This window comes from Cebus imitator, unplaced genomic scaffold, assembly GCF_001604975.1.
Source record: "Cebus imitator isolate Cc_AM_T3 unplaced genomic scaffold, Cebus_imitator-1.0 Scaffold384, whole genome shotgun sequence".
NCBI classification, from domain to species: Eukaryota; Metazoa; Chordata; class Mammalia; order Primates; family Cebidae; genus Cebus; species Cebus imitator.
In genome coordinates, this window is record NW_016107699.1 from 1,558,697 (window position 1) to 1,574,010 (window position 15,314).

At 61.6% G+C, this 15,314-nt stretch overlaps 1 protein-coding gene across 1 annotated transcript in view; it reads right to left on the reverse strand.

Annotated features, from left to right (window-relative positions):
* Positions 1 to 4,464: 4,464 nt before the first annotated feature.
* MUC5B (mucin 5B, oligomeric mucus/gel-forming) overlaps positions 4,465 to 15,314 on the reverse strand; it is a 32,503-nt gene continuing 21,653 nt past the window's right edge. The window contains 19 exon segments of the mRNA XM_037731152.1: positions 4,465 to 5,271; positions 5,924 to 6,032; positions 6,253 to 6,295; positions 6,623 to 6,745; positions 6,865 to 6,951; positions 7,557 to 7,676; positions 8,216 to 8,253; positions 8,429 to 8,533; positions 8,915 to 9,095; positions 9,350 to 9,381; positions 9,829 to 9,929; positions 10,263 to 10,332; positions 10,573 to 10,748; positions 10,850 to 11,075; positions 11,308 to 11,491; positions 11,842 to 12,092; positions 13,102 to 13,273; positions 13,558 to 13,739; positions 14,027 to 15,210. Of these exon segments, the coding sequence (XP_037587080.1) occupies positions 5,052 to 5,271; positions 5,924 to 6,032; positions 6,253 to 6,295; positions 6,623 to 6,745; positions 6,865 to 6,951; positions 7,557 to 7,676; positions 8,216 to 8,253; positions 8,429 to 8,533; positions 8,915 to 9,095; positions 9,350 to 9,381; positions 9,829 to 9,929; positions 10,263 to 10,332; positions 10,573 to 10,748; positions 10,850 to 11,075; positions 11,308 to 11,491; positions 11,842 to 12,092; positions 13,102 to 13,273; positions 13,558 to 13,739; positions 14,027 to 15,210 (3,604 nt within the window). The 3' untranslated portion in view covers positions 4,465 to 5,051.

Consider the following 15,314-nt stretch of genomic DNA (forward strand, 5'->3'; position numbering starts at 1 on the left):
AAGAAATTTTTAAGCAGCAAAGCACTCAAGAGGTGACTTGGATGCTGTTAAGCATTCCATTTTAAAAGGGAAACAGGCTGGGCACAGTGGCTCATGCCTGTAATCCCAGCACTTTGGGAGGCTGAGGTGGGTGGATCACCTGAGGTCAGGAGTTTTAGAGCAGTCTGGCCAACATGGTGAAACCCGTCTCTACTAAAAATACAAAAATTAGCCAGGCATGGTGATGCGCACCTGTAATGCCAGCTCAGGAGGTGGAGGCAGGAGAATTGCTTGAACCCAGGAGACAGAGGTTGCATTGAGCTGAGATTGTGCCACCGCACTCCAGCCTGAATGACAGAGCGAGACTCCATCTCAAAAAAAAAAAAACCAAAAAATTTAAAAAAGGGAAACAGCATAAAAGTTCAGAAAATTTTCAGCCTTACAATGCAGTAGAAAAACACAAAACAAAACAATTTTTTGAGGAGAAATTTAAGCCGACCACAGAAATTTGCTTAAGTAGCAAGGAGCCTGGTGTTAATCCCCAAGACCATGGGGAAAATGTCTCCAGGCCATGTCAGAGAACTTCACGGCAGCTCCTCCCATCACAGACCTGGAGGCCCAGGAGGAAAAAGTGGTTTCGTGGGCCAGGTCCAGGGTCTGCATGCAGTGTGCAGCCTAGGGATTTGGTGCCTTGCATCCCAGCTGCTCCAGCCGTGGCTAAAAGGGACCAATGTAGAGCTCAGGCTGTGGCTTCAGACGGTGGAGGCTCCAAGCCTTGCCAGCTTCCATGTGGTGTTGAGCTTGTGGGTGCAGAGAAGTCAAGAATTGAGGTTTGGGAGCCTCCACCTCAATTTCAGAACATGTACGGAACACCCGAATGTCCAGGCAGAAGTTTGCTGCAGCGGTGGGGCCCTCATGGAAAATCTCTGCTAGGTCAGTGCAGAGGGGAAATTTGGGGTCAGAGCCCTCACATAGAGTCCCTACTGGGACACCACCTAGTGGAGCTGTGAGAAGAGGGCCACTATCCTCCAGACCCTAGAATAGTAGATCCACTGACAGCTTGCACTGTGCACCTGGAAAAGTCACAGATGCTCAAAGCAGCCGGGAGGGAGGCTGTACCCTGCAAAGCCACAGGGACAGAGCTGCCCAACACCATGGCAGCCCACCTCTTGCATCCACATGAACTGGATGTGAAACCTGGAGTCAAAGGAGATCATTTTGGAGCTTTAAAATTTGACTGCCCCACTGGATTTCAGGCTTGCATGGGCCCTGTAACCACTTGGTTTGGGCCAGTTTCTCCCATTTGGAACAGCTGTATTTACCAAATACATGTACTGCTATTGTATCTAGCAAGTAACTAACTTGCTTTTGATTTTACAGGCTCATGGAAGGGACTTGCCTTGTCTCAGATGAGATGTTGAGCTGTGGGCTTTGGGTTAATGCTGAAATAAGTTAAGACTTTGGGGGACTGCTGCAAAAGCATGATTGGTTTTGAAATGTGAGGACATGAGGTTTGGCGGGGCAAGGGGCAGAATGATATGGTTTGGCTGTGTCCTCACCAAAATTTCACCTTGAATTGTATCTCCCAGAATTCCCACATGTGGGCATTGAGGCAGAGGTAATTGAACCCTGAGGGCCAGTCCTTCAGATGCTATTCTTGTAATAGTGAATAAGTCTCATGAGATCTGATGGCTGTATCAGGGTTTCCACTTTTTGCTTCCTCCTCGTTTTTTCTTACTGCCACCATGTAAGATGTGCCTTTCACCTCCCACCATGATTCTGAAGCCTCCCCAGCCATGTGGAACTGTAAGTCCAATTAAACCTCTTTTTCTTCCCATTCTTGGTTATGTCTTTATCAGCAGTGTGGAAATAGACTAATACATCCCCATATTCCCCAGATGTCATGGGAGGGACACTGTGGGAGGTGATTGGATCATGGGGTGGTATCCCCCATGCTGTTCTCATGATAGTGAGTGAGTCCTCACGAGATCTGATGGTTTAATAAGCACCTGGCATCTCCCCTGCTGGGTCTCAGTCTCCTGCCACCTTGTCAAGAAGGTGCCTGCTTCTGCTTTGCCCTCTACCATGACTGTGAGTTTCCTGAGGCCTCCTCAGCCAGGCAGAGCTGTGAGTCAGTTAAACCTTTTTCTTTATAAATTACCCAGTCTCAGATATTTCTTTATAGCAGTGTGAGAACGGACTCATACAAAAGGCCTTGCCCCCACCCCCAACACACACACAGTGTGGCCGAGTGTGGCCTCCCAGCACTTCCCAAATCCCTCCTTTTCAGGATATCTTCTTGCCTTGCAGATGATTTATGATTTACTTTCGTTTTCTTTTTTTTCTTTTCTTTCTCTTTTTTTTTTTTTAAGACAGTCTTGCTCTGTTGCCCAAGCTGGAGTGCAGTGGTGTGATTTTGGCTCACTGCAACCTCCACCTCCCAAATTCAAGCAATTCTCCTGCCTCAGCCTCCCAAGTAACTGGGATTATGGGCATCCGCCACCATGCCTGGCTAATTTTTTGTATTTTTGGTAGAGGCGAGGTTTCACCATGTTGGCCAGGCTGGTCTCAAACTCCTGACCTCAGGTGATCCACCCACCTGGACCTCCCAAAGTGCTGGGATTACAGGTGTGAGCCACCGCGCCCAGCTACTTTCTTGTTTTCAATTGCTGCTATTTTAAAGTTTCTATCATTGCCATGGTTTTTGTGTCTGTGGGGGAGACATGCCCACTTTTCCATCTGGAAACCAGAAACCTGCTTTACAACGTCCTTAAAGCCTGAGTAACATTGGTTTGCATTCACTGTGTCTTTTTTTATAGTTCCTTGCTCCGGGTCATCAGCAGAGCTCTGTGGTTTTGAGTGTGGACTCCATGTGGGCTGTGGGTGTGAGCCCAGCTTTCTCCCGACAGAAGCGCACCTTTTCATCACTCTGTGCCTCAGTGTTCCCGTCCGTGGGGTGGGAGACGCGATCGCAGACATCACACAGCGTCCTTGTCAGGATTGAATGAGATGGTGGGGCACAGACGGCATAGCCCAGGCCTCTGAGACGGGTGCTTGTACCCACACACCGATGTAAATGGGTCTAAGAAACCACTGCGCCACGAAAATGACTGAGGTTCAGGAAACACCATTTACATGTGGCTGAATGCAGGCCCAGTTGGGCAGTGACCTGGCGTGGCCTCCAGGGAATCAGCCTCAGAGACACAGTAAAACCTGTAGAAGCTGACCCCAGTGGTGACCATCCTAACCCACCGCCCCCCGGAGCCCACCTGCAACCTTGCCAGCCCCCTGACTGTCTCCAGCCCAGTCCTGGGGTGGCCTGTCCTGCTGGGCCTCGGCAAGGAGGGGAGGAGAGGCTGGAGTGCTGGCAGGGGCCTCGCTCTGTAAATGGGATTTGGGAGGTGCTGAGAGGCTACACCTGCCACACTGTGGAGGGGAGGGGCAAAGCCTTTGTATGTGTCCGTTCCCACACTGCTATAATGATGGTGTCACTTCCTGGGCAGGGCAGAACCCACCCGAGGGCAGAGGGCAGAGGCAGTTCCCGGTGTGGGGAAGGTCCTGCTCTGCACCCACACCAGAGGCTTCCATGGCAAGGTGTGGGCATTGCCCTTGTTTCCCCAGACCACGGTCTGCCCGTGCCCACCCCCTGCCCAGTAGGTCCATGGCAAGGTGCGGGCATTGCCCTCATCTCCCCAGACCACGGTCTGCCCGTGCCCACCCCCTGCCCAGTAGGAGGTGGTTTTGTGCCCAAAGCCCCCTGCATCCTGCTGTGCCCAGGTCCTGGCTGATACCACCTTCACTGTCTTCCCTGCCCACACCTGCAGCCCCAGCTGTCAATGCTGCCCATCCAACAGGCTCCCCAGTCCCCTGCTGTCTGCACGGGGTGCTCTGTGCTCTGGACAGAGCAACAGAAAGGAAGGGCAGGAAGCCTTGCCACATGGGGAGGTGAGACAGGAGGTGAGCAAGCCCCAGAGGAAAGCATCCCAGGGGGTCCACACGAGACGGGGTGAAAGGTGGCTCCGCAGGGCCCAGCACCAGCCTGGGAGCATCGTGCCCAGTTCTGGTCACCTGCCCTGGGTGGCGGCTGCGTCCCTGCTGACAGGGCCTGATTGCTTGTTTGCCCCACTGACTGCCTCTGTCTTCCTGTACGAGTGGTTTCCTCACACAATCCCCCATGCTGGAAATCACTGCCGGGGTGACCTCTGGGTCCTGGCGGCCCCCTGTGCCCTGTCTTCTGGCCAGCCCTCCCACAACCCAAGACTGGCTCCCAGGGTGCTCTCAGGAGGACATGGATGGCCATCTGGCTTCTTGTCCCTCACCCCGCCTGGTCCTCCCAGAGACTTCCTGGCCCCTCAGCGGCTGATGGGGGTTCTGTACCATCCCCTGGATGTGTCTTCCAGCCGGCAGGGCCTAGGCAGTCAGCCCTCAGAAGACCTGGACAGCCTGGGAGAGACGGTAGGCAAGAAAAGACACTGGGACAGGAAATGTAGGCGATGCTCAGGGTTTATTTGCAGAACTGGGCTGAGCTGGGCAGAGGGGGCTTTGGGATGCTGACCCTTCTGACCTGGCCATTGTGGCCTCAGCCCCGAGGTACCCTGCAGCAGGCACGGACAGGCGGACACATCGCCTGGCGCAGCTTCCCAGCAGCAACCAGCCTTGCCTGGACCAGGCTGTCTGTGCCCCAGCGGCTGGACACGGCCAGCTGGGATCCGTGCTGCACGGGGGCTCTGGCCGTGGTTCTGGCCGTGGCTCTGGGCATGGCGGGAACACACAGGCCTGCACGTGCCTAGTTTGTTCCAGGGTGTCCCAGTGACCTCAGGGAGGGGCAAGGCCAAGACGGGCCACAGGCTCTACCAGGGCAGGACTCCTGAGTGGCGCTTTCCTGAAAGGCATCCTGCTGGCTCCTCACCCTTCCAGGGGTCGGTTCTACCCCTGGGGCAGGCAGCAGGAGCATGGAGGCACAGGGTGCCAGAGGCCGGGGGGTTCCGTGGAGCTGGCCCAAGGTGGTCGTTGTTGGGCGATGTGCATTCTGGCTCCAGATGGACAGGGCATGGGGTCGAGGCAGAACATCATCAGATGGCAGTGGCCTCCTAGACCGGGAATCTGGGTGTGTGTGTGGGAGCCACGGGCTCAGAGACACAGAAGGGCGTGCAGCCACACTCATCCACGTGGATGTATGTGTGCAGGACGGCTGAGCCATCAGGACAGCGCAAGGGCACGGTCTCCTCGTGGACCCGCGTCTCCTGGCAGCAGGTGCACTGGTGCCGCATGGCCTGGGCCTCCGCTGAGTACCTGTGGATGCAGGGTGGCCCTCAGACCAGCCACCTGGGCCCCACCATTTCTCTGCCCAGCTGCGGTGACACGTGGGCCTCTGGGGTCCTGGGCCAGACGGCCACCCCTCTGTCCACAGTGGCCTGCTCTGTGGGCACATGGAGCTTCACCTTCCCAGGATGGGGTGGTTCTGGGCTCCCTGGGTCCCTTGGCCCAGGTTCTGTCTTCTGTGGCCCTTCCCCGGTCTGAACCAGCTCCTCCAGTCCTGCTGACCCTGAGCAGCCCTTGACCCTTCCTCCTGCCTCTTCTAGCCAAGGGTCAACCCTCCTGGCCCCTCCTGCTGACAGCTGGCCTCTGTGGCAAGCCGTGCGGGCTCCATGGAAGGCTCTGTTTCCGCCCACTCTCCCTAGGGGATACCCCGGACCTGAGTTTGCGGCCGGGAGCTCTGGGCCTTGTGGCTCAGCTCAGCAGGGCCCTGGCCTGGCCGGGAGAGTGGCCCCAGTCTTTCTGCCGATGGATGTGGAGAAGGGGGGCCCTGCTGGGGAGCCACTTTCCTCCTTCCTGGAGCTGTTGTAAGCCCTCCTGACCCAGAGCGGGATGCTGGCCAGCAGACGGGCCCAGACGGACCCACCGCACGCATGTGCTGTTGGCACAGGGCCAGGAGCCCACTCACTTGGACACTCCGGGGCAGGAGCCCTCACAGAAGGTGATGTTGACCGCGGCCTGGGTCTCGCAGTCCTGGTGCCGCAGGACGGTTGTGTTGACGCGGACTTGACAGGAGTCTGGGAGAGGAAAGGCGGATGCAAGGCCCCCGTGGACTCTGCTCTGAGGACCTGGTGGGTGGACCCTCCCCATGGGACCGCCCCTCCCACGGCCCTCCTGGACCAAGACTGGAGCCTGGAGGCTGAGATCCCACTGCTGCCCAGTGCTGCCGTCTGGGTGGGAACGGAAGGGCACGGGATGAAGCCAGAGGGCGGGTGTGGGAAGGCGACCTCCACTTACCCTCCTCACAGGAGTAGCAGCAGCCGGTCTTCCTGAGGCTCCCCTGTGGGGCCAAAGACAGGGCCAGGGCTGTGGGGTGCCTGGGGACTCACTTGGGGGCGGGTGCCTCGGGGCTCACCTGGGGGCAGGTGCCTCAGGGCTCACCTGGGGGTGGGTATCTGGGGGGGCTCACCTGGGGGCAGGTGCCTGGGGGATTCCCTGGTGGGTGTGGCCTCCTAGGGTGGGGGGAAGCCTCCCAGGGGCACCCAGACAGGGGTGGGGCCTCCCAGGCAGAGGCAGGGCCTCTGGGGAAAGAGTGGAGCCTCCCTGCTGGGTGGGGCTTCCTGATGGACAGGGCCTCCCAGGAAGGGGCGGGGCCTCCAGCACACACCCTGCAGCTGGACACATCTGGGCAGGATGCAGGCTGTGGGGTCAGCAAATGGAGTCCGCCCGCGACCTCACAGCGGTACACGGTGCAGTTGTCCACGGGGCTGTTGACCCAGGTTTCGTTCAGCTGAAGTGCAAGGCAGAGGGTGGAAGCTGAGTAGGGACTCTCGTGCACCGAGCCCCATGGAGGATGAAGGTCTGCGGAGGGAGTGGAGCTGAGACCTGCCCCCGCGCCTCCGCTCTTACCTGGACGGGCCGGCCATCAGGCGTGAGGCAGGCTGTCTGCACGCACTCCCTGCAGCACTGCCCGGCCACGCTCTTGTACTCAAAGCCCTGTGGGACAGGAGGGTGTCAGGCTGTGCTCCTCTCCTCCAGTGCCCGTCCCGGCCCAGCCTGCCCTGCCATCAACACCCCAGTGGTCTGGTGGCCGTTATCCCTGTCCCTGCTTGGACCTACACCCACAGAAGCTGCCCCCACCCAGTTATCCGGCTCAGCCTCACCCGTTTCCAGCACCTTTCTTTGCCTACTTCTTTCTTCCTGGGACCTGATGCTAGCCCCTGTCCCCAGCAGCCTGCAGGCCTGTCCCACCCTCAGGTCCCTTAGTCACCCTACTTCATGCCCTCCCTTTGGGAACAAACATGACCTCAGCAAAGGCTGAGCTAGAGAACCCCAGGGAGGCAGGTCAGCATGACTCGGGGCTGGGCCTGCCCAGCAGCTGGGGGCTCACCTGGGGGCAGGTGCCTCAGGGTTCACCTGGGGGCAGTGTCTTGGGGGCTCACATGGAGTTGGGTGTCTGGGAGTTCACCTGGGGGTGAGTGCCTCGGGGGCTCACCTGGGGGTGGGTGCCTTGGGGTTCACCTGGGGGTGGGTGCCTCAGGGGCTCACCTGGGGGTGGGTGCCTCGGGGGTTCACCTAAGGGCAGGTGCCTGGGGGCTCACCTGGGGGCAGGTGGCATTGTTGCAGGCATCCTCCTGACACTGCACTGTTGGATCCTGGGTGTCCCCAGAGAGGCAGGTGCACGTGTGGCAGGGAAGAGTCCCTGGGAAGGTTGTACCAACCTGCAGTGGGTGGGAGGGTGGCACTGAGGGCACTAGAGGGCAACAGGGCCAGGACCCCTCCCCATGACTAGTTGTGACCCACAGGAAGTTGTCTCTTCCCCAAATAGAGCACCCTCAAATGGAGCACCCCTCAAATGGAGTATCCTCAAATGGATGCACCCCTCAAATGGAGCACCCCTCAAATGGAGCACCTTCAAATGGATGCACCCCTGGTGGGCAAGGAATCCAGGAGGGCAGGGAATCTGGACAGGCAGGGAATCTGGGTGGGCAGGGACCCCAGGCAGGTGTGTCCTGCCCCTAGGTCCTTGCTGGGAGGCCCTGAGTAACCTCTCAGAGGCAGCAGCTGTGGAGCTCACGGCTGAAGACGTAAGGGGTCTCCGAGTCCCAGGTGTGTCCCGGCCTTGTCCTGCCCAGGGCCCCTGTATGGATCTGCCCTCATGGCAGGAGTGTCATGACAAGCAGTGGGGTTCAGAGGGCCCCGGGCATCCCACACAGATGTCTGGGTGCAGGGCCACCCCTGCTCGCTGCTGTGCCCTTACCCCGTAGAAGGTGCCATTGTAAGTACAGAGCTGAGGTCCTGGAAGGAAAGGGAGCTAAGCCTGTGCTCCGTGCCCTCGCCCTCCTGCGCCCCCCGCTGCCGGACGCATGGCCACCCAGGAGCTCGTCCCCCCCTGCCCGCCCTCCTGCATCTCCCAACCCCAGACGCGTGGCCACCCAGGAGCCCATCCCTCTCCCGCCCCTGCCCCGCTCACTGCAGCGGAAGGTGGGACAGCAGTCGCCCTCCTCCTGGGTGCGGTAGGGCTCCTGGTCTGGCGGGCACACGGGCGGGCTCTGGGGACAGGTGGTCATGTTGCATACTGCGGGAGAACAGGGCACAGTAAGGGGCTGCTCGCTCCTCACGACCCATCGTTCCCAGAGTAAGCCCCGGGCGGGCTCCTCCCCGGAGACCTGACTTCTCCCACGGCCCTTGGGGGCTCCCTCCAGGCCCCTTGCTTGACCACCTCCCCACTGCTCCCCACGTCCCAGGCCACTCCTGGGCAGGCCAGAGGACACCCGCCTCATCTTTAGGAGGACAATGAAGTGCCTGGAGGCAGTCTCTGCCGAGTGGTCTCACCTGGTCAGACCAGGACAGGGTGGCTCTCCTCTGCTCTCCTGTGCCCACCCTGCAGGCCCCTGGCAGGCACTGGCTCCATCCACCCCACCCCCATGCCGGGCACCTCTGCTCCTTGGGCTCTTACCGCACAGCGTCTCAGGGCAGCAGGGGTCGTCGGCCCGGGGCCTGGTCACAGTCTGGAAGCCAGGGCGGCTGCACGTTGGGGGCTGGCCCTGGGCCTCACAGGGCAGGGGCTGGCACTGCACTGACACTGAGCCCTCGTCACACACGCAGGCCTGGCAGTTGCTGACCCACCGCTCCCCGGGCTGGAAGGGATCGAGGGGGTTCCTGAGGGTTCTTGGACAGGGCTCCAGGCCTCCCCACCACACTCAGCCACGGGCCAACCCTGGGCATCTGTCTGTCCACCCCGTCCCTTGGGCTGGCACCCGAATGGCCCAGAGTGACGGGACAGGAAGCCCACACCATGCGCCCCACAGCTGTCCTGTGGGATGGGGAGGCTCTCTTCCTCCCTCGGCTCCAGGGAGGGTTGGGTAGGGCAGGTGGGGGCGGAGCCACTCACAGATTTGGGAAAGCCATCCGGTCCCACGCAGGCTGGAAAGGAAAGGGCACGGCGTCACCGAGGATGCTGAGATTGCAGGCATAGGGGCCTCTGGCTCTGGGAGGTGCTCTCAGCCTGGCGCCACTTCCCCCTGAGATGGAAGCCCCTGGAGATCTTGTAGGGTGTCAGCTGTGGCTGGAGCTCAGGCCAGGGCACTGTGAGCCCAGCTGTCAGTGCACAGGAGGCTCCGCCACGGTGGTGGGAGGCAGGGCTCAGGGGAGGGACCACGACAGGATCGCACAAGGACAGTGCCTCCCGTGGGGATTCAGGGGGCTGGAGGGGGCTCTGCAGGGGCTCAGGGCCACACTGGGGCTGTTGTGGGCCCCTGGTGGGGCGAACGTGGCACAGGGGTCAGCTGGGGAGAGGGGAGAGCACAGTGGGGCTGGGACGGCCCCTCCCACCCTTCAGGCGCTTGGTCGGGCCCAGGTGGCAGCGCTTACGGCAGGCCTGCACGCAGATGCCCGTGTGTTCATTGAAGAGGATTTGGTCCTCGGGGCAGAAGCAGCCCTCCGCCAGCCCCTCCAGCTGTGAGCTCTGGTTCCTACGGGGTGACAAGAGTGGCCCTGGGACCCTGAGGTCCAGGAGGCCTCCCAGCATCTTCATCCATGTGAGTCCCCAGGATGGGCAGTGGGGAGCAGGAAGGAGAGGAATGGTGGAGTGCGGGGCTTGCTCAGGGTGGGCGGGGCAGGGGTGGGGATGGGGGGAGGCAGGGTGGGGACACGCCTCCTGCCTGCTCTGTCTCTAAGGCATCTGGGAGCAGCCAGGGATGTTTTTCAAGGAGTCCTGGGCTCAGGGGCACCCCAGATATCTGTGGCTCACAGCAGGATGCCCCCTGGCCTCCTGCTCCCCCAGATCCAGCCATCCCTGTGCTCACCTGGAGTTGCAGGAAGCAGGCTGTATGGGGCCGCATGGCTTGTACACTTTGGTGGGTGGGCAGGTGAGATCTGTGGGTACAGAGAGATGTCAGAGAGGCCGAGGGGGCTGGAGGGTCCAGGGCCACCCCCTCTCACTGCACAGGCCCCTCAGAGAGGCCGAGGGGTTTGGGGGTGCAGGACCATGCCCACTCACCGCACAGGCCCTTCAGGGAGGCCGAGGGGTTTGGGGTTCAGGGCCGACCCTCACTCACTATACAGGCCCCTCAGAGAGGCCGAGGGGTCTGGGGTCTCAGGGCCGCGCCCACTCACCGCACAGGCCGCCGGCTGCACCCCGCCAGTCACTGCACACTCCCCGTGCGCGACAGAGCGCCGCGTAGGCCTCCAGGCTCTGGCAGGGCACCTCGGGGCGGCCCCGGCAGCCGTCACTGATGCAGGCATTGAAGAATGGGCCGGGGGGCACCAGGTCATGGCACTCGGCAAAGACCCTGTGGGCAGAGCGATGGGGCGGAGGGCACCAGGCCCCAGGGAACTGAGCAAGGGCAGGCAGGGGCACCCCGGGGCCTCCCATCCCGAGGGGAGGACTCACTGGCTCAGCATCAGATCACAGAGCGGCTGCGGCGGGCACGGGCTGGGGGTGGGTGTGCCAGACGTTGGGGCCGTGGGGCTGGCAGTGGGGGGCGTGCCAGTTGGGGCCCAGCAGCCGTCCTTTCTGCTGTCGGGAACCAGCCACGTCTTGGCCATGTCCTTGCAGCTGGTGGCCGTGGTTCCATCCTGACTGCGGCAATCGTCCCTCTGGCTGTTGGTGCAGGTGCCTGGGGGCAGGCCAGGGCGTCACCATGGGGCTGGAATCCGGGGAGCCTTTTGTGCCCCTTCCCCTGGCTCATTCCCCTCCACAGGCTTTGCTCCCAGCTCATACCCCTCTGAGGCTGCCCCCCAACCCCCAGTTCATTCCCGTCTGCAGGCTTCCCCTTTGCCCACTGGGCTGTCAGCCCCTGGGGCAGCCCCGGTGGGGCAGGACCCGCCGGGCGGGCGGCGCTCACTCACCGCACTGGCCCTCGGTGTTGTTGTGGAAGAGGCTGTAGGGCAGCCGGGCCTGGAAGACGTGCCCGCTGAAGGTGACGCTCACACTCAGGGCGGGAATGTCCACGCGCATGGTGGTCCCCGTCACAGATACAAGCACGCCGTCCTTGCTGAAGCCGCTGCTCACCCGAATTTGGTCAAACAAGATCTGGGGGCAGCCGGGGGAGCCCGTGAGCTGGGAGGCGGTGCCGGGTGGGCTCTGGGAGTGGGGCGTGCCTTTGGGGATCTGCCTATGCAACCCCCACCCCAAAGCCCGGCTCTTCCCCGGGGGCCTGGAGTCTCCAGTTGGCTGCATTTGGGCTGCAGGGTGCGTTCAGCCTGGGGTGGCCCCACAGCCTTCCCTGCCCCCCGGGAACTGCCTCCGGCCCTGGGCAATGGCCGCAGCAGCTGGGCCTCCGGCCTGCAGTCGGCCTGGCCGGGTGTGGTTGGCACACGCCCAATACTGCCACACGCAGCGTGGGCACAGGGAGGGCTGCCCTGCCGGCTGCCTGGACTCACCAGGCCCTCCTCCTTGCCGTGCACCATGGTGACAGTGAGGACGATCTCCATAGACTTGTAATGTATGCCGAGGGCACGGGGGCAGCTGGCGGCGGCGGAGGCTGCGCAGTACTGGTTGTCCAGGTAGAGGCTAAAATTCCCAAGGCGCGCGTGGATCTCTCTCATGAGGACGTAGGTGCAGTTGCCCTCGAAGGAGTAAGAGGTGCCGTCAAAGGTGGAGTAGTGGGAGCCCCCCCACATGCTGCAGACGCCTGCGGAACACAGAGGCACCGACGGGCTGGCGGGCTCCATGGCGGTCCCCTCGCACCCCGGGCTTCTCAGCAGCCAGCGTCACCACCACGACTGCCGCCCTGGGAGCCCCTCAAGACCCTCGGCCTCAGCAGCCTCATCTATAAAGTGGGTGCAGTGTGTAGAATGGTGTCCCCCAAAATCTATGGCCACCGCAGAACCTCCGCACGTGGCCTTGCCGGGAGGAAGCATCTTTGCAGAGTGATTAAGTGAAACATCTTACAGTGATAACATCGGCGACTACCTGGGTGGACCCTAAATCCAATGGCTAGCACCCTTGCAGGGGACAGGACAGAGACAGACACACAGAGTCGGGAGGCCACAGAGAGACAGAGGAGAAGATGCAGCCATGGCCAGGGGAGGCCTGGAGCCCCCAGGCTGGGAGAGGCAGGAAGAACCTCCCCAGATCCTCCACAGGGAGCGTGGCCCTGCCCTCCTGGATCTCAGCCTTCCAGCTCCAGGAGGGAGAGTGCGTTTGTGTCATCTAAGCCCCCGGCCTGTGGAGGTTTGGAAGGGCAGCCCGGGGCCAAGGACACGGGAGAAGTGAGAACCCCACCACCTCTTAGCGACAGTGCCGCTTTGATGGGAGCCGCTGTGAGGACCCAGGAGACCACAGCTCCTCTGGGCTCCCTCTTCCATCCTGAGCTTCTCCCGGCCTCAGAAACCCCTGGACAGGCTTCCTTTCAAGCCACACAGGTGGATGTGCAGACAAGCTCAGCAAATGCCTCCGCCCCTCTCCTGTGGGCGGCGTCAGCGTGTTGAGCCCGGTGGACACGGAGCCTGCAGACTAATGGCGCACACCATGTGCACTGCTGTGGCCAGGACGGTGTGGCGCATGGCGGTTTCCTGAAGGGATGCCACCCGTCTCCCAGGCGCCTCTCCACGCACCCCCGCACCCCACTCCTCCAGCCTGGCCACCGGCACGGCCCGCTCCACCTGCCCCCGGGGAGTCCTGCGGCCGCCCTCACTCACACTCGCACTCGTAGTGGAAGTTGCAGGGCTGGCTCGGCTCCGACACTTTGATGGGCAAGTGCTTGTTCACACAGGTGACGTTGGCCACGGGCTTCGGCTCCAGCAGGACAACACGATTGTCACCCACGCACTGCGCCACGGTGCAGTTCTCCAGGGTCCAGGACTCATTGACCTGTGGCAGGGAACAGGCACGTGCTCACTGGGACCGGCTCACGGCGCCCATCCCCTGGTCACCCCATCCCTCGTGGTGCATAGCCCCAGGTGGCCACAAGAGTCCGCCTGAAGAGGGTGGCCCCCCGTGTTGGCCTGGCCCCCCAGAGCCTGTGCGCCTCCTCCAACTGGAGCCACGGGTGGAGGGTCACTGAGACAGGCCTCAGGGACTGGGCCCTGGCGGTGCCTGAGCAAACCCAGGCCCTGTGTGCACAGCAGGGGAGGCAGAGGGTGGGCGGGACCCACCTGCCGAGGAGGGACAGCGTTGTCACAGCCGGGGGCAGGGGAGGGCAGGGGCGGTGGGCTGGAGGACACTGGCGGTGGGGAGGTGGGGCAGGGGCCCTGGAAGCGGTCGATGTCACAGTGCTGGTTGCACACGGCATAGAACTGGCAGCCAGCTCGGTCGGTCTTATTGTAGATGACCTCCGCTGTTGGGGACAAGACAGTAAATAAGCCACTTCCAGTGACAGGCAAGCCAGAGCTTGGGATGGCAAAGGCAGGGGTCAGTGCAGGAGGGAGTGGTCATTCAGGGAGGGGCCGGGGAGAGCGGAGGCTGAATGAGGCCGGTGGGGGCAGGGTGAGGCCAGTGGGGTGAGTGAGGCCGGTGGGAACAGTGAGGCTGGCAGGGAGAGAGGAACTGTCTCCCCGGACAGGCAGACCCAGGTTGGTATGGCACGGGGGAAAGGGCACAGGGGCATCATCCACATGGACTCACCAGGTGAGAAGAGCTGTCCAAATGCCCTACAGAAGCACGGAGTTGAGAAGTGGGTGCTGGGGAAGCCAGTGGGCATGAGGGTGGTGAGGGCCGAGGTGGACGCAGTGGTCATACTGAAGGCAGTGCTGGGGAGCACTGTGGGGGTTTGGATGGTCCTGAGGGCAGATGAGCTGGGCACTGTGGAGCCGGTGGCTGTGGGCATGGTGGCTGTGGTGGTCAGCACTTTGGGGATGTGAGCTGTCCCCACAGTGGAGGAGGGGGTGGCCATGGATCTGGTGGCCATGTTCGTGGTGGCTGTGGTGGTTAGCACTGAAATGGTGCTTGTAGTTCCTGGGCTGGAGGAGAGAGTAGTTTTGGAGCCAGTGGCCACCGTCATGGTGTCTGTGGTAGGAATTACCAGGGTCCCTGAAGTGGAGGACAAGGTGGTTGTGGAGCCCATGGAAGAAATAATGGTGGCTGTAGTGGTTGGCTCTGTGAAAATCCAGGTGGTCCCTGTGATGGAGGAGGGCGTGGCCATGGAGCTGGTGGCCACTCTCGTGGTCAACAATTTGGGGGTCTGAGCAGTCCCTGGGCTGGAGGAGGGGATCACTATGGCACCAGTGGCTGGAGTAGTAGTGGTTGTGGTAGGAAACACATTGGGGGTCTCAGCAGTCCCTGGGGTAGAGGAGGGGGTGGCTGCAGAGCCAGTGGCTGCCATTGTGGTGGCTGTGGTAGGAATTACCACAGTCCCTAAAGTGGAGGACAGGGTGGTTGTGGAGCCCGTGGATATGGTCATGGTGGTTGTAGTGGTTGGCTCTGTGAGGATCCAGGTGGTCCCTGGAGTGGAGGAGGGAGTAGCCATGGAGCTGGTGGCCACAGCTGTGGTGGCTATGGTGGTCAGCACTGGGGATGTGTAGGTGGTCCCTGAGGCAGAAGAGGGAGTTGCTGGGGTGCTGCTGGCTGCAGGTGTGGTGGCCGTGGTGGTCAGCACTCGGGGGATGGGAGTTGTCCCTGGAGTGGAGGAGGGAGTGATGATGGAGCCAGTGGCCATGAGAGTGGTGGCCACGGTGGTCAGTGCTGTGGGAGGACCAGTAGTCTCTGGGGTGGTGGAGAGTGTTGCCCTGGAGCCAGTGGTCGTGGGTGTGGTGGTGGTGATCAGCCCCGGATAGGTGGGTGCAGTCCCTGGGCTGGAGGAGGGGGTGGTTCTGGGGCCAGTGGACATGGGGGCTGTGGCCATGGTAGTCAGCACTTTGGGTGTGTGAGCTGTTTTTGGGGTGAAGGAGGGGGTGGCTGTGGAGCCAGTGGCCAC